At 38.0% G+C, this 22,374-nt stretch overlaps 1 protein-coding gene across 1 annotated transcript; it reads right to left on the bottom strand.

Moving 5' to 3' along the window:
* Positions 1-76: 76 nt before the first annotated feature.
* Positions 77-21,908, bottom strand: LOC137391564 (ATP-binding cassette sub-family D member 3-like). The gene is made up of 16 exons (XM_068078076.1): positions 21,724-21,908; positions 20,711-20,765; positions 18,092-18,187; positions 17,142-17,300; positions 15,085-15,182; positions 12,655-12,778; positions 11,589-11,788; positions 11,174-11,313; positions 10,964-11,061; positions 8,690-8,781; positions 7,001-7,162; positions 6,735-6,876; positions 5,684-5,749; positions 4,406-4,615; positions 818-979; positions 77-537 (listed from the first exon to the last, which is right to left on the bottom strand). The coding sequence occupies exons 1-16, from the start codon at positions 21,870-21,872 to the stop codon at positions 460-462; spliced, it is 2,031 nt and encodes a 676-aa protein (XP_067934177.1). The 5' UTR covers positions 21,873-21,908; the 3' UTR covers positions 77-459.
* Between the last annotated feature and the right edge of the window lie 466 nt (positions 21,909-22,374).

Raw genomic sequence — 22,374 nt, 5'->3', positions numbered from 1 at the left:
CAGTGACACAGTGTCTGGTGACAGTCTCTATTATACTGTTTATTCGATATTCTTTGCTCAAAATGACGACTGGCAATCGCTTGGTATATGCTGTATTGCTCATTTGTATGACGTTAACTATCACAGTACAACAATAATCATGCATATTTGTATAAACTGTTACAAGGCAATATAAATTGCTGCGAATATGTTCCTAATAGTTACACACAGCGAGTAAAGCTAATTTGTGTGCCAATAATCTAATTACGTAAATCTCTGAAGTGGAATCAATAGATAAAATCGGAGAGAACGTGATAATCTTCTACATATGTGTATGTGGATTGAACTATCCCCAGTTTCATCAAATATAAAGGAAAGGTATAAAAAGTAAGTTCCTAACATCTGCTGGGAATGAGCAAGATTGCCTGAAATCACTCTCCAGCTGCATAAATAATTCCTAAACAATACTCCTAGGGAATCCTATGATCCAAACTCTTGAGTTTCCTCTGTGATGGGGGCGTACTCGTACTTCCCCCTCCCGTCCATGTGTAGATAATACTGCAGAGATAAAGAATGACGCAATCAACATGTGAAATAAGCTTTTCACAAAACTTATAAAGTTCCCATAACACACTGATGCGCAACGCCATCAACATATATTTGGGCAAAAAGGGCCATAAAACGAAAAATAGCTGATACAGCGCATTGCTACTATAAACAAACAAGATGCAAGTTAAGTGCATCCACAGGTACACTCTGTACCAAACCTAACCACTCAGCAGCGGTTTGATGCAATGAGAGATTAGGAAATAAACATGGAGTGAACAAATGGACTGACCTCATGGTGAGTCCAGAGTGATTTCCGATGAGATACGGTAAACAGGGAGATGCCAGTCTCCTTGCAGTACTCGTACATGGCTCCCTCTACATCCATACTAACTGCACTTGTACACTCATCAAGGATGGCAAACTGCGGCTTGTGGTAGAACAACCTAGCCATCTGTAAAAAATTAAACCTCAGAATTAGACTAGAGTTCAACAGTATTTCTAGAGTTAAGAGAAGCTAATCGTAAACAAAATAAGTAATAAATGAAATGCTCACAAATAAGCGAGGAACTCCTTCCGGAGTAAATAACAATGCTCATCAAATATTAAACGTCTGCAGATTTAAAAGGTTACTGTTACAAGCCGACTTGATGAAAAAGACTGAATTATGATTTTGGAGTAGTGTTCCCATGATATAAAAAGCTTTGTCTACAACGGGAAGCTGCCTCTCAGTCTTCGATAAAGATATACTAATAGTATGATAGAGCAATAGAGGCTGTATTGTTACACGCTTACCGAGTTATACGATTGTGAAATACAACAGCATATCTTTGGTCTTGAGCGGATGCGGGTTATCATTGACATAATTGTGCACACAGGAAAGCTAAGTATGAGTACCATGCACAAGGATGGGGAGAATAATTCCCCTCAATATATCACCACCGCTAGTCAATGAACATTACTGTGCTCAATTACTGATTAATCCGGGATGAACTTTGCTAAGGTCATGTGAATGGAGGATTACACTCATAACGGCATGTCGAGTAAAATGTGGAATTGAAATGCTTCTCAGTTTTAGTTTAGTAACTCAATAGTGATAGTAAGTTGCTTCGTTAAATTTTTAGGTACACAGGCTAAAATTAAACAGAGACTAGTAGGTATGTCAATGATAACTATCTGTTTGATAGACTAATCAGCCAAAGAGGGTTAAACAAAGAGCAGTGCTAATATGTCCTTCATTCAAAATTCAAAAGATAAAATCAGTTGCATTTCAATTTCTCTCTCACAATTCAACAATGATCGATTGAAGCCCTTGTCAATATCGAGAAAATTGTTAAACGCCCTCTTTGGTTTCCTCCAATATATGAAATTATGTCCATATATTTTATTGAGGACACGGTACAACAAGATGATTATTAAACATCGAATAACAATGTGAAGAATTAATTTTTTTCAAAACATAGGTATAACAATATAGGTAAAACAATTGTCATAAACATAGTACAAAAACTTGCTACCTCGAGCACACTAGCAGGTCAGTTAAACACTGACCTGCTAGTGTGCTCGCGAAAATGGACCAATTACAAGGAAGCACAATTACTATAATTTGCATACAAATAGTAGGCTAGCTGATTAAGTTTGATCTGAACTTTTATGCTCTTCTAAATATCCAGTTTTTATAAATGTATCTCGAAAACATTCAGAAAGACTACCCACGGACATACCTCTATAGAAAGACTACCCATGGACATACCTCTATAGAAAGACTACCCATGGACATACCTCTATAGAAGGACTACCTGTGGACAGGCCCTTATAGAAGGATTACCTATGGACAGGCCCTTATAGAAGGATTACCTATGGACAGGCCTCTATAACAGGATTACCTATGGACAGGCCTCTATAACAGGATTACCTATGGACAGGCCTCTATAACAGGATTACCTATGGACAGGCCTCTATAACAGGATTACCTATAGACAGGCCTCTATAGAAGGACTACCTGTGGAGAGGACTCTATAGAAAGACTACCCGAGGACAGGCCTCTACAAAAGGATTACCTATGGACAGCCTCTATAACAGGACTACCTATGGACAGGCCTCTATAGAAGGATTACCTGTGGAAAGGCTTCTATAGAAAGACTACCTGTGGACAGGCCTCTATAGAATAATTACCTGTGGACAGGCCTCTATAGGATTACATGTGAACAGGCCTCTATAGAAGGATTACCCGTGGACAGGCCTCTATAGAAGGATTACCTGTGGACAGGCCTCTATAGAAAGACTACCTGTGGACAAGCCTCTATAGAAGGATTACCTGTGGAAAGGCCTCTATAGAAAGACTACCTGTGGACAGGCCTCTATAGAAGGATTACCTATGGACAGGCCTCTATAAAACAATATCTGTTGTGTTACTATAGTTTCAAGGGTAATTTCCATGTGTGCTTCTTTATCGCATGCTGACAATGAAATAGAACTAAGCATTGTAAAAATGACTTATACTCAAACCATCTACTAGCCACAATTGAAGATCACTGGCGCCATTCAATGAATTTGGTAGGAAATTTGATAGCCAGAGATAGAAAATGACGTAAATATTCAAATAAATGACAAAATGGAACTAATACTAAGCGACTAACTACCAAGTGCTCAGATAAATAACATAAATAGCCACTGGTAATAAGAAGGAACAAGAACAAGTCTATATTGGCTACTTACTGAGCAAAGAGTCATTTTTCCAATCATACAGTGCACCTCATGATATGAATTTAATTTGCTTCAGGGTTGGCATCGTATGGTGAAAAAGTTGTATAGAGTCGTATAGAAACCATTGAAAATTTTGTAGTTATATAATGCAAACATCTATTGGTAAAAATCATCCAAATTTTATATAAGTACTGTCCATATTGAAAATTAGTAACAAAATAATATGTTAACCTACAGTAACTATAGTTACCTACAGTAACTTTAGTATATTTAGTGTGTTTATTGGTTATGATCTGCAATGAAATGTAATGCTACAATGTGCTATGTGCCATACGTACCGTAGAGAGTTCTTACCTTCAAGACAGACGTAAATATAACAAACTTTGAATTCACTTTAAATGAGTTTAGATTACTAATCACACACGCACGCACTAAAAGCTAAGTTTTAGTATGTAGCGTTAATTATTTTACTGAACTTCAACTTTTATCACTAAAATGTTATCACCCATCAGTTGTCGGCTTCGTATTCGCTTTAACATTTAGCCAACCTTATTGAAACCTTTTTCAACTTAATTTGCCAAGAAAGGCCTAGCGACGCTGTCCTTAAAAATGTTCTGTTTAATACTTAGAGAAGTGGATTTCTGTCAGCAGGTTAAAAGAAGTTGTCTGACCCTGACCTTTTGTGAAAGAGATCGCAACTCCAACTTTGCTCCTGGTTTTAGATAAGTCTTACCATTTATCCACACCAGAAATGCTGAATTGAGAGAAGGCGGTCATCGTGTCTCTTTCAAGCGTTGTGAAAATGTTTTCGGCCAACAGCATTTTGTTGTCTTTTTTATTTGGATGTTCATAATAAGCACACCGACTACCAAATTTGAACTCAAGCAAAAAATTTGTTGAATTTGTGTGGTAAAATAAAAATTCATATGGCGAAGTGGAAAAATAACCATGCTCCACTCCGTAAGGCGTAAAAATTGAATAGCAAGATAATCATACCCTCAGGGTGCACTGTATTTTTATTGTTATTTAATGCTAGCCTGTAATGAGCAGGTGAGAGGAGAAAAACTCACAAACAAGTCTATATCTACAGTAGTCACGGAGTTGAGAGACATGATCTCCAGTCATATACATGTAGATGTAAAATGTATCGAGTCAACAGGAAATAAAGACTCACAGCAATTCTCTGTTTCTCCCCTCCGCTCAGCACGTCCATCCAGTCCTGGACGCTATCCCATCCTCCTTCTCTCTCTAGAATGTTCTCCAGCTGCACTTTGTTTAGGTAGGTGACTAGCTGTGAGTCTGAAATCCTTTTTCTCCTCATGTCATCCTTTGTGTCTGGGTATATGACCTGGTCTCTGAGTGTGCCCAGTGTCATATATGGTCTCTGAAGAAATGCAATCATATACAACGGTGAAACATGGCGAAAGACACTGTGCCATATACACCATTATGAAACTAGCTAACCTACCAACATAATGGCTAATCTCTGCCAGTTAGCATAACCAAAGTTCATCAGACAGAACTATTGCCATTTGTTCATATGATGTATTCTATGAAAGCTTTCGATAATGCTATCAAACATCAATTATATCGACACAGAGCATAAGTATTGATGCAAGAAATGACGCATGGAGAGACTTTTTTTTACAAATCAATCAACTGCTGCTTATGTTGGAGAATCACAATGTTGCCCATACTGATTTAGATTTTGCTATCCTGACCACTACCAACTCTTCAGCATGTTCGCCTCTGTTCATCAAAGATTTAATGAAAAGATCATCATTAGATGAGAGTGGAACATTTTGGGGAACATAGTTGGGTACCCGTCACCCACCATACTTTATAACTATGACAACAGACAGAGGATCTCTTCAAGGCGTTCTACTCCTGATGCGTTACAAATGGTAAACCCAACTGCAGAAAATGAGCTTTGAGCCAAGAGACATCGTATTGTGCTACCAGCCGGGTTATTCAACATCATTCACAGCAACTGTCCATTCACAGTTGTCTAAACTACCCCGACTAGATGGGCACTTAGCATTCTATGCATCAAGAGGGGACAACTTTTACCGGTGATCACCCGCAGGTCTTTCCCAACCTGAACATTTACACTTGCAAACTATTAATATTCACAGTTTAGACATTAGTGAGCCATATTCATTTAATGATCACCACTATGTGAGTCATTGCTATGCGAAATTGAAAAATAAAGAATGACGCAGAGTCCTAGCAAGCATATGGTTTTGCTGTAACTGTACAGCATAAAACAGCTCAAGTCATAAACAGTCTCTGAATTAGCCCATGGGAGAGAAGATCAGGAACACATAGCCTTGGTGTGATGACTATGAGCCCTAGAAATGGACTTCAGTTCCCTTATATAACCTCGATTGTAGCATATTATAGCAGCGATGCTCTTTATCGGAGGCAACAGCACATATTAGTGTATGCTTACCTGAGGAACGTAAAACAGTTTTCCTTTGTCAGGCTTAGTGAGAGTGCCTCCAAACAATGGCCAGAGCTACAAGACAATATAATAGTCGTTCAAGATAAAGACTACAGAAATGCTTTCTGCACATCACTGGATATATCTGACACATCTACAATGCTTAAACAACCTCAAAATGTTTGAGGTTGTTTGACCTCACAACCAACAGACTAAATGCATTGATCCCAAGGGATGCGCTTAAAAGCCTTATCTGGAAAACTCCTTGCTGTACACTTCAAAAGATTGTGCTTCACTTTTTACTTTTCGTTTAGCTTCCAAAAAGGCCATATAATGTGAAATGTGGTTCCCAAATCAGCTGCGAGACGTTGGCGGTAAACTCATGCAGCAAAGCGCTTGCGGTGCTAAGCTCGGCGGCTCATGTTCACATAAAGCTCCATTGCTGGTGATCGCATATAAATGGCCACTCGCCATGCGGTTACGAAAGTGCTGCCCTTCACCTGTATAATGCATTTTGAAAAGGTTTTGCCGGTGGCTTCTTGCAAAAATTAAACAGCGCTGAACTCTTGCCTTGACCGCCGACGTACCGGTTCCAATTTCACTGCCGACAGCCCTGCGATCCGACCACAGGTGCTTGCGGCATATATGGAAAGTAGGCTTAAATCACGCATAATCACCATGACCACTAGCTGTCATCTCCTACAGAAGAATTTTGACTACCAGACTAAAGAGCAGATATTTGCTGGTTCATGAAGTATAAACTCAATGTAACAATTTAATGAGGTGTATAATTCTGTACTGAAAGTCTAGATTCTACAAGTGCAACCTTTTTACTAAGATACTTAGTGTAAGTACAGACCGATGCTTTGAAAACATGAGGTTGTAGGTAGTCAATGAAAGTAATTATCTACACCACCACTGACTCCGCTATTGCTCAATAAGACCACAGTGGCAGGTGATTCCATCCATGAATGTATTAATTATCCAATATCCCTTGCAAACAGCACAGAAGCATGACACCTTAACAGACAGACCAAGGTTAAACTAGTGCTAGTCTCACCTCCCCAAGGACTCTGAACAGTGAGGATTTTCCACAGCCGTTAGGACCACACACGAGGACATTAACTCCTGACTTGACTTCAAAGGACATCTCATCCACAAGTACATCACCATTGGGTGTCACGAGGGGTACCTTATCAAACCTGTCAAACATGTGTTAGCGAATAAGTGACACAGTACTATGCTAAGTATTTCTGGCTGGTAGAAGTCCAAGCTACAAAGATAATCGGATAGCCACTACAGTGACCTTGACACTAGACTTTTTACCTGATAATGTAGTCTTGGTGTCTGACTTTGCCGCTGCCAGGTTTAAGGTTGGCCATTTTAGAGTGAGAATCTCTGCTAGAATCTGTAACCATAGTTCTCTGATATCTTCCTCTGTTCAAGTCATCCAACACTTGCATCAGTTCAGTTATTCGAGCAGTAAACCTGAAACGATGAAGAGGTCAACACCATATGTAGTCATCTTGAAATTGCCTGTAGGTACAAATAGATGAATATTGCTGAACTATAGCAAACACCAGTGTTTTTGAAGAACCAGTCAAAATGGGATTTGATCCTGAAATAAGGGTGAATATGCAGCTGGTCAATGCTGATTCATCACACTTTCCAGAGCGTACAACCTTAAGGGGTGTTAGCCTCTGTATAAAAATATTGAGATAAATGCAACCAAGTATATATAACCAAAGCTATGAGATATAATCACTGCATGCTTATATTATGACTATAATTTTCTAAGTAAAGACGAGTTACTTAGAGAAAAAAAATTGAAAAACCTCACTCAGTTGCTCCAGCTTCACAGCATTTACCTGAGTAACCATGCATTTACCTGAGTAACCATGCATTTACCTGAGTAACCATGCATTTACCTGAGTAACTATGCATTTACCTGAGTAACCATGCATTTACCTGAGTAACCATGCATTTACCTGAGTAACCATGCATTTACCTGAGTAACCATGCATTTACCTGAGTAACCATGCATTTACCTGAGTAACCATGCATTTACCTGAGTAACTATGCATTTACCTGAGTAACCATGCATTTACCTAAGTAACCATGCATTTACCTGAGTAACTATGCATTTACCTAAGTAACCATGCATTTATTTGCAAAAAGATTTTTAGTCTTACTGATTGAAAAAATCACCTGCTCATTCCCTTGCATCACATAATATTTGCTAGTCGAAAATAGTGTCAATATAGTTTTACAGGGGAAACTGCCTTCTTTCTTTGGAAAACTAAGGTACACATTTACAATAATTGATAACTTACGCATCTAAAGATGAGAATATTCTATGTGACTCGATGCATACACACTGAACTTACATAGCATATCGAATGTGCAGGAATGTATGTGTAAAACAGAGAAGTTTTTACACCATATCAATAAAATTTAATAGAAACCAATATAATAAGTTGAGTGATAATTGATAACCTGTGCATTTGAGGATGTGCTAGCAGGAGTGCCATGTTATATACGGTATATGTGAAATTATCCAAATGCGTGGCGAAGCCAGGACTGTTCATGCAAGTCAGTTGCATTGGTGGCTTTTCATGTTCTCACTATATGCAGTCAGCAACTGATGGCATTTACTAATACATTGGAATGCAGAACGTCCTGTTACCAAGTCAATTTTAACGCCATAACTGATTATCTTAGCATGTTTATAACTTCTATGAGAAAGGCCTAGCTTAACTTTGAAATGCATGGCAAAAACATAGTGCTTGAACAGTGCTGTTGGTTACCATGACAGAATTGGCCATTATTATCGCTACTTCATAGATGCAACAATGAAACTACTGCAAACCTACATGTATTTGTATAAGCTTGTTGTTAGTTATTATTCCTAGGTCTACCACAATTCCTTTCTCAGCCAACCGAATGGTACCTTTTATATTAGGATGGTGCGCTGAGGTAGCGCTACTGTATTTGTTACCATAGAACAACACTTACCCTGCCAGTCTTGTCATCTCCCTGCCAGCTAAAACAATTCTGCCAATAGCTTCAGCCATCTTCACCAGCATCCTTCCACTCTGATAGTAGTCCTGTTCGTAGAGTAGTGTAGCTATATCAGTGTGTAACAGTATGTAATCTCTGATAGTAGTCCTGTTTGTAGAGTAACATAGCTATATCAGTGTGTAACAGTATGTAATCTCTGATAGTAGTCCTGTTCGTAGAGTAACATAGCTATATCAGTGTGTAACAGTATGTAATCTCTGATAGTCCTGTTTGTAGAGTAACATAGCTATATCAGTGTGTAGCAGTATGTAATCTCTGATAGTAGTCCTGTTCGTAGAGTAACATAGCTATATCAGTGTGTAACAGTATGTAATCTCTGATAGTAGTCCTGTTTGTAGAGTAACATAGCTATATCAGTGTGTAACAGTATGTAATCTCTGATAGTAGTCCTGTTCGTAGAGTAACATAGCTATATCAGTGTGTAACAGTATGTAATCTCTGATAGTAGTCCTGTTTGTAGAGTAGCATAGCTATATCAGTGTGTAACAGTATGTAATCTCTGATAGTAGTCCTGTTCGTAGAGTAACATAGCTATATCAGTGTGTCACAGTATGTAATCTCTGATAGTAGTCCTGTTTGTAGAGTAACATAGCTATATCAGTGTGTAACAGTATGTAATCTCTGATAGTAGTCCTGTTCGTAGAGTAGCATAGCTATATCATTGTGTAACAGTGTGTAATCTCTGATAGTAGTCCTGTTCGTAGAGTAACATAGCTATATCAGTGTGTAACAGTATGTAATCTCTGATAGTAGTCCTGTTTGTAGAGTAACATAGCTATATCAGTGTGTAACAGTATGTAATCTCTGATAGTAGTCCTGTTTGTAGAGTAGCATAGCTATATCAGTGTGTAACAGTATGTAATCTCTGATAGTAGTCCTGTTCGTAGAGTAACATAGCTATATCAGTGTGTAACAGTATGTAATCTCTGATAGTAGTCCTGTTTGTAGAGTAGCGCAGCTATATCAGTGTGTAACAGTATGTAATTATTTCAGTGTATACCACGTATTGCCTTACCCTATGAACAACTTTATGAGTTACTAGCAACATCATGTAATGCTTCAGGCCGTGATTGCTAGAGATCCACAATGGAGTATTAACAATGACAGCACGGCAGTATGATTTCCTATTTGCATTAAACAGCTATAGATCGTTTGTGAAGACTGTTACAGTTACAGATAAGTAAAACATTTGTGAAAGAAGAGAGCTGTTGTTGAGAGCAAAACAGTCACACTTTTAACTCGGCAGATGCGGTCAAGGATTTCACTAAGTTAGTCTACTAAAGATCGATACGTGAGACAGCCAGGGTCAGGTGGCTACAAATGATCAAAACTTGACAACCAGAGTCAGGTAGGTATCAATGACCAAAACTTGACAGCAAAAGTCAGGTAGCTATTAATGACCAAAACTTAGACATAAGTTTTAGTCATTGAGAGCAAGAGTAAACTGACAGCAAGAGCAAACTGACAGCAAGAGTAAACTGACAGCAAGAGCAAACTGACAGCAAGAGTAAACTGACAGCAAGAGCAAACTGACAGCAAGAGTAAACTGACAGCAAGAGCAAACTGACAGCAAGAGTAAACTGACAGCAAGAGCAAACTGACAGCAAGAGTAAACTGACAGCAAGAGTAAACTGGCAGCAAGAGTAAACTGGCTACATAGAACAAGTGCTGGAAGTAATCTAAGCAAAATAAAATTACACCCAGCATTATAGGTAGAGATGCACTAAATGTATATCGGTAGAACAGTATTAGCAGTGACAAAGAATATTTTATATATGTCATGTGACCAGCTGCTGCAGTTGGCCAGCCGAATTCTATGAACCTGCAGCTAAAAGGCTGTAGTTACCAGTCTACTTATGCAAAGCATTGCTGAGTGAGAATTTGGAGTGAACTTCTTTCATGTTATTTTCTGCATAGTCCAAGATAAGTAGTCAATAGAAAAGCCTTTGCCAGAAACCTATGCTGTGCATTCAATCATAGAGTGCACAAAAGACTAGGAAACACAGCCAACTTTGAGCCTTTACAACATGATCTAGTAGCAGTCTATCAATACAGAAGAGGATATGTCTCTTGATGACCTAGAATCGCAAGGAATGCAATTGCAAGGCAAGTAGCCACTTAACCAGTAGTCTACAGCTGTATTGTATTATTATGCTAACAGCAACAACCCAAACAATCTGATCTAAAACCATATGAAGCGTAGTGTACCTCTAATCTCTGACCATGTGATGAGTTGAGGTACTTCGGGTTGGAAAGGTCAAGGAAAGGCCGGCTAACTACTGTATAGCCCACCAAGGTCGCTACATCTACAATATACATTTACACTAATATACATTTAGCAATGATGTTGTCGATGAGTTCCATATAAAATGGAAATGCTTGAACAGCAACAGGGCAATACTCTAGGCATACACATACATTTAGCAATGATGTTGTCGATGAGTCCCATATAAAATCGGAATTGAATAAAGCCTCTGACGTGATCGACCAGCCTTCCAAATGTGCTTAAAAGAATTGTCTGCTCCTTCTTGTTGCCATTATAAAATGCCACCTCTTCACTACAACACCAGTAAGACAACAATAATGACGGAAATGATATCAATTCATCTATCACAAAACGGTGCATGGTAGAGTAACCAAATAAACACGAGAAAAATCTAACAAATGTTTTAATAGAAGCGATACATTCTCAGACAGGAATAATCCATTTATCAACAAAAACACTCAGTTTGTAAGTTTTTTGTATCGAACACAGGAAAGGCTCGCGGTTCAACTGTGATCCAACTGTGTTCCTCAAATCAATGTTGTAAAACACCAAAGAATGTCGACAGACCTGTTTGTGATGAGACGACTGTTTACATATCGGAACTCTCCTTCCAACTTCTGTTCATCAGCAGTGAGTCTCCCGACTGGCTGCCGCAGTCGTGTCAGCAGAAGCCCGGAGAAGACTAGGTAAGCAAACATCTTGCTGGGACCCTGAGCTCCTATCTGTGAGGTGAGCTTGACCGCATATATGAAGATGTCAAGAAGGGGCTGCAACATAGGAGGGAAAACGTGAAATATGGAGGGTAATCGAAGAATTTTACAAAAAATTGAACAAAAAACTATTTTCGCTGCATCATAAAGCGTGTATTAGCATCACTTGACCTAAGAAGGCAAAAATGTCTACAAGACTGATAATAATTTAACATGAAAAAACCAACAATCCGCTATAACTAATTGTTCATAAGCTAGCACCAATACATTAAAGATTAAACTTTCGTCTTGACCGTTTGCCTGTCAGCAATGAGTTGCTAACTAGCTTCTGATAGTAGCAGCAGTAGATATGTTAAATCTTTTGATACCAAATAACTGCAATGTGAACTTTGTTGCAAGTCAACCTTTAATTCTATCTCAACAGGCAGTGCGAAGTGGTGCTCTTAATGCTACCTCAACAAGCACTACCTAGTGGTGCTCTTAATGCTACCTCAACAGGCACTACCTAGTGGTGCTCTTAATGCTACCTCAACAGGCACTACCTAGTGGTGCTCCTAATGCTACCTCAACAAGCACTACATAGTGGTGCTCCTAATGCTACCTCAACAGGCACTACATAGTGGTGCTCCTAATGCTGCCTCAACAAGCACTACATAGTGGTGCTCCTAATGCTACCTCAACAGGCATTACCTAGTAGTACATCTTGTGTTGCACTTTAGGATGATGTAGTTGCCTTATCAATATCATGTTAAATTTTATCTACCAGCATTTTTAGGAGATTTAGACCAATGAAATCCATTCAACCATGTGTAAATGGTGAACAACGAACAGCCAATTGTTTCCAAGATGGCTGCTATAATCAAAGTTGTCATCACTCTCACAATCCAAGGGTTCTACTCCAGATTATGACAGAGACCACCCACCTTGCTAAGATTAGAATACAGTTCAGCAACACTGTCACAAAACTTCTCGGTATCTTGGGTGAGGAGTTGATCTGGGTTGGATATCCTGTTGTCAAGGTTACTCATCTGGTAGTAGGTGTATCCCCTAGCAACCATCAGTGCCATAACAACATGAGATAGATGCTTAACAAATGAACACAAGTGGAAATAAAAAAAACAATGAAGATGGTGATTGGCTAGTTATATTATAGTTGACTGCACTCAGTTGATTGGCTAGTTATATAGTTGACTGCACTCAGTTGATTGGCTAGTTATATAGTTGACTGCACTCAGTTGATTGGCTAGTTATATAGTTGACTCACTCAGTTGACTGGCTAGTTATATAGTTGACTCACTCAGTTGACTGGCTAGTTATATAGTTGACTCACTCAGTTGACTGGCTAGTTATATAGTTGACTGCACTCAGTTGATTGGCTAGTTATATAGTTGACTGCACTCAGTTGATTGGCTAGTTATATAGTTGACTGCACTCAGTTGATTGGCTAGTTATATAGTTGACTGCACTCAGTTGATTGGCTAGTTATATAGTTGACTGCACTCAGTTGATTGGCTAGTTATATAGTTGACTGCACTCAGTTGATTGGCTAGTTATATAGTTGACTGCACTCAGTTGATTGGCCAAAGTTAAAGACCTGATATACCCTAGGACACTTAACTTTGCTGCAACTTAATTTCGCGGATCTGATGAGTGCGAAAATATAGTCATGTGAAAATAAATGCAGTAGAACAAACATAATTAGATTTCTCAGGTCCAGTTCACTAGTAAAAAATTTTTTCAACTTGGGACTAGTTTGTATTTGTGAACCGCGGGTAGAAATGTGTGGGCGAGATCGACAATGCAACTTGATCGCTTGCTGCAATTTGTTTCTTGGACTATCAATGACGTCTAGGTCCTTGCCACCTTGACTGATGTGGCACCAATATCAGATCTCAGGCATTTATAGCATGCGGTGGCCATGGCTCAAGGTTGTTATTGTTTTTGGTTGGTAATAAAATTCATCGCTACAATAATTATTATTCAATTTTATGACTTTCCCAACCAGACTTTCATCCTCATCAGTTACAAATTCAATGACTAAACTAATATCATCATCTTCCTCATTTGTCTTGGCTTTTCCACACTTTTTGGCAGCTAAGTATAGTCAAACTCGGAGAACTCGCCCTCGGATAAAATGTAAAATTTTATCACGAACACATGGTTAACTCGAACGTATTTGTTTGGTCCATTCCCACGCAATGATAAACTGCTTTAGATAACTCGACCTCAACATCATTAACTCGAACATTTATTTGCCCAACGGCTATGGGAACGGTTTTTATCGCTGTAGAATATCACTTTACTCCAAGCCATAAAAATAAACGTTAACTTTTAATAGTTCTTGGGCGTCATTATTATCATGATCGGCAAAAATCTTTGTTAACGACTTTTATAAAGGTTTGCAAGAGGTCAAGTTTTACCAAACATCCGTTTGGCAATGGCCCAACGAAAGCGTAAAAACCTTCGGATGAACTTAAAATAAAATCAGCAAAATTGATCTTTGTTGAAACGCTCAAAAGAAAAAAGATGTCTTTTTTTAGCGTTTCAACTGCGGTCAAGTTTAGCCTATTTTAATCTGAAAACGTCCTGGCAGTCACATCACCTAAAACAAACAAATCTCAAATAATAGAAAAACTGTTTATACTTTCTGATAAAATCTTTTAAAACTTTACGTGAGATGCCCAGTTGAGGCCCTGCATAAAAGAAACCTGTTGAGGGGGCTGATACCGCCCCTCCAAACCCCAAGATGCTCATAACTAGTCGCCTAACATTAGCCGCCCCAATTTGCAACCAAGGAATACAGGCCTGCTTTTCCAAAAGAACTTGTTATCTCAATTTGCTTTGCCACGCTGCTCAGTCGGCGTATTAGCTATGAGTTTAGCAGAATTGCCCAATGAGCCCAACCACACACAAAGGTTACCTGCATTTCTAATATGACAATTTTATTGTGGATATCAATGAACAAAGCTATTTAATTTCGCGTTTTTGCTCGTTTGTTATGATAGTTTAGTTTCGCTCATGAAATTTTCGCAAGAAGATGACTCCGCGAAAATTAGATGACGCGAATATATGTGTCCTAGGGTAGTTTAACAAGGGTGGAAGCAAAAACCCTTCATATGTGATATAACATTGGCTTATTTAAATAGCCTAGATAATAGGATAGGTTTGTATATGGGCTATTTGATAAACATTACAAACTAGAAGCTGCTGACAAAATAACCTTGCAAGAAATTATACTTTTCTCATTGTAAAAAGGAGACAACTCCATATTGACAGAGGAAACGCGAGCGGATAACTGATTTGATGCACCAGAAACTGAGGAGATACTGAGTGCAAGGCTTATAACTGCCAACCTGAGATATTTGTCATAGAAATGTGTTGTCAGTCGCGTCCTGAACCTCAGCTTGACTTCATTTAGACCTATCTTCATCATGTTGTTTATAATTGATATCTGTAGGAGAATAAAATAACTGCATATGAGGGCGACATGCGTGAGATCAGTGCGCTCCATCAGAATGCTATTGGAGTTTATTTAAACAGTCTCTACAATAACATTCTTCAATCGCAGAAGGCCTTAGTCATTACTGGCAATGCGTCTGAAACTAACTGCCACAACACAAAAACTGCGCTTAGTTTTGGCTAGTAACTAGGGTACACGAGAAAGTGGACAACTCTTTAGCCTTAGCACTTCATTTAAAACCGTTCCTAATGACAGCTGACAGAAATGTGAAATGACCTATAGAGTGCCATGAACAGACATGACCATTTAGATCAATGTAATCCACTAGTGAAAAAGATCTGAAGTGTACTGTTTAAAAAGAGTGGTCGTGAAAAGGTCGAAGTTCGTCTGATTAACTGAACAAAGGCTAGTCTATTGTATCCAACGACAAAAACATAACATCAAGGACAAAATGCATTTAGTATACCCTAAATATAGATAAGCTGCTCACTCGAATGCCTGTAGTAAAACTTAAGTGAGTAATAATGATTCATGAATATAGCCTACTATATACAGTAGACGCTCCTATAACGCATACCTCCTATAACTTATATTTCCTATGATGTAAATTACAGATAACGTAACATATTTATTTGATGTTATTACTTCGTACTATGTAAAAAATTCCATATAACGTAGTGTCAAGTCAGGTGAACTCTTAAATTAAATTAGAATGGCAATCTATCTCGTTGCTCTTGCGATTGAAAAAAATTTGTCGTGATAGATCGTCAGATGTGTTGACAACACAGAGATTAGGGAGCTGCGAAAGTGTTCATAAATACTTAATGGTAGTCGGTTGGTGCAGGTGTTATAGCGTCCGTCTACCAGTTTGAATGTCACGAGTTGGAGCATCGTCAAAAGCTATCCTTTATTCTAACCTTGACCCCTAGATACAGATACACGACGAACAGGTAGTACCACTTTTTATGGCAAAAATATTTTGTTGCTTTGCTTTATTGCAGATGTATAAAATATTTTTTATTAGTTTTATTTTGCAGAATAGACTTTGCTGTTTGTAAAAATAGGCAAATCGTTGTAAATGAACATCGAAGATATGTGCTCCCCTCAACTTATTGTAAAATTACTGCAATCATAGTCTATAAAACCAGTAAGATTGATCAGAAAAAAGCGAAAAGTTGTCGAGGCAAACCAACATACTGCAGTTACAGTACAGCCGAAAAATTAAAAAGTCAAGTGTTTCTGTTTTTTATGGCCAACGGGGTGAGTTTGGAAAGATCCTGGAACGCATTAGGCATATTACTTGTATTTTATTGTTCTTATAACATAAAATCCCTATAGCGTAAACATTCCTGAAACGAATTATTTACATTGTAGGAGCGCCTACTGTATCTGCATGAAGATTCCTAATTTCTCCACATCCTGAATATGATATCACACGATTAAATAAGACAGGAAATGGGAACTATTGCATGTACAAAACACCCAAATCTGCGCTTCTTAGAAGGAAATTGGCTAACCTCGAGACCACCTTATCAAGCCGAAAAAAGAATGCCATAAGGACTATATATGCAAATCTCATCATGCATGAATATGAATAACGATACCACTAGTATGATAAGAAGAGCGCTTACAACTGGCTTGGCGTATACATATGACTTACCACTGACATGGCGTATACATATGACTTACCACTGACATGGCGTATACATATGACTTACCACTGACATGGCGTATACATATGACTTACCACTGACATGGCGTATACATATGACTTACCACTGACATGGCGTATACATATGACTTACCACTGACATGGCGTATACATATGACTTACCACTGACATGGCGTATACATATAACTTACCACTGACATGACGTATACATATGACCTACCACTGGCATAGCGTATACATATGACTTACCACTGGCATAGCGTATACATATGACTTACCACTGGCATAGCATATACATATGATATTAAATGCTTCATGAATAAAGTTTTGTTCCTTCCAATAATAGCAGCCTCTATAGCCGTTCCATTCTGGATCATCCATACATCGCAATAGGTTCTAGCCATTAGGGAAAGGGCGACGACCACTAGGTACCCAGTCTACCAATACATAATAGTAATAGAATAGTTTATATAATTATTATAAGAATGCAAGAGATTCGGTGATGAATCTTTGGTTGACTACATATTATGGTGGGAGCCAGTCGGCTATTTGCCGGGCCAGCTAAAATAGGTGGCACGACTAGAAGTCAAGCCAGCCCAGATATGAATCAGACTATGACCGACCGGACACCTGCCTGGAGTGTAAAGCTTAGGATGTCTGGAGACTCTATATAAAGGTCAAGGTCCACCAGAGAAGACCAGAAGCAGTTGGCCCCTTCCGTGTACAACACTTGTGCTATGAAAGAATACTTGTAACTATTTGAAAATTTATTCTTTATAAGCTTTCATGATCTTTATTCTGTACAGTTGGTGTGACAAGGAAAGAGTTGGTTGACATCCTTTACTATAAATAGTAATACCATATATGGTATTATCACAATCCGATAGAGAAATGACACAAAGAGAAATAATTTGAGCTGACCACTGCTGTATCTATGCGCCTCTTTAAAAGAAAAGTACACAGAATTTAACATGTATGTTTCAAATGAGAGAGATAGACAATGTTGTGTCTATGATAGCCGCATAAAGCCCATAATCTAAAAACCATTTTGACCACCGACAACAACTGTGCTCCATACAATAAAGTGAAATATCAAACAGCAAATAATAGTTTTACCAGGGTCGTGCAGACCATAACACTGCAATGAGTTCCAGATATATAATATTATGAAAGAGCACAATTAGACTTGAGGGAAGATCTCTGACTATGAACAAAAACTGATGGGTACCTCAGGAGTAAACCAGCCAGGTACAAGTATCTTAAGGATAGACATCATCCGCTTAAAGAACACCCCATCCACAGCTGCCTTGTCTCTCTTCGGTGTCTGCAAGTTCATGAACAGCAATAGCACACTTTCACAGAAACAAACAGGGTGCCGAGATAAACATACAGAATGTATGTAAAGACACTAAAGGCGTGGTCACACGAGCACTGAACCGAACTAAATGACGCAAAACGACGTCGCTCTCAGCTGTAAAAAGTTCGGCCGAAGACATTTCTGGCTGAAACGAACCATTTTGGTACTGCTCGAAAATTCGTGGCCGAACCCTTGCTCTTATTGGCTGGTTAAAATTCTAGAATTCGTCACATTTCTCCTCACGTGCGTGTAAAGTTAAAAAAGAAATGAGACGATACTTTTATTTCGTTGAATAAACAACATGAAGCAATTTACGACAAAGTTCACCCAGACTTGTGATTGTGTTGCATAAATGTAAGATGTTGCACTTGAGTTTTGCATAAATGTAAGATAATGGTTGTGAGTTTCTTTCGTGTAGAATATAAGTAATGTGTCATATTCATCCTGATGAAGTATCGTTGACTGATTTATTCATGTAAAACCACAGTACTATGATAAAGACCGTTTTTGTTTGTTATCTTGTATTTTTTTATATTTTAGAAAAAACTCAGCATAGAAAAACATTCAAATGTTAATTAAAAAAATATAATTATGTTGATGGGAAGGGTTGACAAAATCTTTGTATCGAGTGATTTATTTTGAGCAGGTGAACGATCTTCTGATAAATCTGCTGTGTAATTATAATTTGTAATTGTTCCTCAAAGTTTTTTGTGTACAATAGAAATATTTAACTCAAATACATAAAAACTACTAATGAAACCGTGTCCTGTCTCTATACGTAAGGTATCTAGGAAGCGAAGTGACTTCGGATGCCGTGTGACATGTGCCATGAACCGAACCAGCCTCCGAACCTACGCCGGTTCGGTGCTCGTGTGACCACACCTTAAGGCTACTGAAAACATCTCAAATCATACCTAATTATCTATATAAACAGACTTCCATGTGTATGACAACATAATTCACATTTGTATTATGACACAAATCTATTTATTGCTAACATGGTTAAATCGAGTACCTTTGTTAGAAAAAGACTCAAAACTTCGGTGGTTTGAACCACAAGCTGAAGTACATATTACTAAAAACACCATTTTTTCTACCATTTCTTTCACAACCAAGTTATAAAACTTCTTCCATAACATAGCCTACTTGGATGTCAAGTAACATCCAAGCATAAAACTTGCACAAAATAGAGTTATGCTAGAAATCAGGAAACATTAGGGAGTGAAATAAAGAAACGACATGCATCACACCTCACAAGAACGTGTTGATACATACCGGTGTAACCTCCTAAATCATGTAGTTATATGATACAAACATCATCAAAATACAACTAATAGCTGAGCCTCTACTTAAAATGACCGGACTTTAACCGAGCTTTCAAAATTAGTGTAAAACAAGAAAATATTTCACACTAAAACTGAAGTGATTTCCAACTTTGAAAAATTGTAGGTTTGTCGAAATGCTGCCATTTATAAACTGTAAAAGTAAGGAGGTTGGAAAATATTCAAAGATATTCCAGTCAGAATAATGTGAACTAAATTGACCTAGTCAATTTCAAAGTAGTAAGTTATATTATATATATTTTTGTTCTATATGTAATTATTTTTTATAACTATATATCTTTGTCACTGCTTCTATCACCAAACTTATACAAAGTCGAACCTACACTTCCCGGTACAAGGTAGGTTAGAAGGTTAGGTTACAATAACAATCTAATTTTATAAATTGACTATGTTTTTAGTGTTTGTGAATGTGAGTTTTTTTAAACAATTCATTTTATTTAAAGCAATTTGTAATTACCGATATTATTTATTAAAGAAATATTGCAGGTTTATGAGCCTTTGGAACAGAAAAAATGGATTTCAACAAATTCTATTGGAATAGTGGCTCCAACAGACTGGTTGTAGGGTACTAAAGAGTTCGCAGAATGAATTAACTCGCATGTAGCGACTTGACTACTTTAAAGCCTAAGAGACGGGATTGGTGGTTAAGGAACTATGGTGAATAACAAAAATTCGGTCAAAACCAAAGTATAGCAAGTAATGAACGCCCTTCACTTAAAAGGCATATATATACAAATATAACGGGCAATTTACAATGCTCCCTTACTACTGTTGCAATTTCCAAAGAGGCTGCAATTGACAGGCTTGCTGTTATGGCTACAAGTGATCTTGAATAGAATTCATGTCAGAAGCCACTAAAGGTCTGTTGCATAGCATTCTAGCAATATTGCACCAATAGCAACAACAATCAGGATAGGCGTACGGGTTGAGATAGTCTGGACATGTTCAAATACAGTGAGCGCGACAAAGAGCTTTAGAAAGTCAGAATCTACAATTTGACTTATAGTTGTTGCTTGTGCAGTTGAATAATTTTGCTTCAATAAATATTGGATGACTACCATCTGTCAAATCTACTAGTACAACATGTTTACCAGCTAGTACAAGTCTGCACTATGTTGTATACCGCCAAGTATATTAGCTGGCTTACCTTTGCAAGCTCATGTTGATGTTCAAGAACATCAGTTATATCATCACCAGCATTTCTATCAAAATAAAGGTTGTTTAATTTAATTTTGCCTGTTTAACTTCCTGTTAACAAACAAGTGCTCTCATTCATCCATTCTACCGATGATAGAGTTAGCTTTGCTTACTTTTTTGATGATGACCACAAAACTAAAAAAACTGCTAAATCAGTTCATAGATTTACTTCCATCTAAACTGATTCGACAGATACGGTAGAGGCTAATACTCCAAGGTTACTGTGAACTATTAATCAACATTACTTTACAGCCTTATGGTGTGTCAGAAACTTTAAGCTTCGCTGATCGATTGAACTATAATAATTTCAGATCCTGAATAACGATATTACCACGTGTATAGTCTCCACAGGAGGTACCAAATGTAAAATCATAGATGTGAAAATTGGTGTTGTGAACATACCTGCCAACTCTCACGCATTGGGGGTGAGACTCACGCAATCACCCCAAAGAAAAAATGAGAATGCGTGAGACATGCGTGAGATTTTTGCCCCAATTTCCACAATTTTATACATACTATCATTGATACATCAATTGCCCCAAAACCAAATCTCACGCATTGCCCCACTCTTGGGTTGGCAGGTCTGGTTGTGAAGGCCTAATGCTACTTTATTCTGGTGCATAAGTATACAATAGTTTACGCAATCCTCATGCCTTCGTATCCAATAAAACTTTAAAAAATAAAAGTGAAATGCACAAAAAATGGAATTAGGATCCAGAAACAAATTAACGAACATATGAGCCAAAGGCAAAAGGCATTAAATTCGAACATTATCTGTTTATCTCCAATTGATAAACTACTACGGTCGAATATTTGTGTCATTTTAAAAAAATGTCTACTAGAAATTAGCTACAGATATTAAAACGGCACATGCGCTGAACCGAATTTGAACAGCAAATGTAATATAAATTACAAACTAAGAAATTTACAACTTGCGTTACAAAAAACCAGTTAAAATACTACCTTCTACGTTTAGCAGCTGTTTTGGAGCGTAGTTTGAGCAATTTCCAAACTACAACGGTAGTTCCAGCGACAGCAAGAGCCGCTTGAGGGGTTACTCTGCCTGCAACTGCACCAGACAGGCTTTCCCTAAGCTTGCTGAAAGCTACCATTTTGCATCCGGTACAAAGTTGATAAATTCTTTTTCGATTTTCTCCAATCCTCAAAGCCTCAGTTCCAAACGGACTTCACTGCGCTTTAACAGAAGTAAAATGCTAAATCAGTCATCAAAATCAAACACGCGCATTTGTTTGTGTAAGGGGGATTGGTCCCTGTCCGATAATCTGGTAAGACAACTCTGGTCGACTTGCGAGATCTCGGCAAAATAGGTAGATACTGTAATGCGTTTGTTTGTAGATAATATTTATTGAGGTTAGCATGAGAAAATATAATTCATTTGATCTCACCAATAGTGGGAAAAACTAAATGGGACCTTAATGAGTATATAATATAACTAGAAATTCCCCTGTCATACAGCCCACGACCAAAGAGATATTGGAAAAAAGAAAGGGTACTGCTTGTTGAGAAATGCAATATTAGCAGTCAAATGGCACTGCAGTGCAATAGGATAACTGCAATAGTAGCTGCAATGGTAGCTGTAATGTACTGGGTGTT

The sequence above is a fragment of the Watersipora subatra genome, chromosome 3, assembly GCF_963576615.1.
Source record: "Watersipora subatra chromosome 3, tzWatSuba1.1, whole genome shotgun sequence".
Lineage (NCBI taxonomy): Eukaryota > Metazoa > Bryozoa > Gymnolaemata > Cheilostomatida > Watersiporidae > Watersipora > Watersipora subatra.
This window is presented reverse-complemented; position numbering and strand designations above follow the sequence as displayed.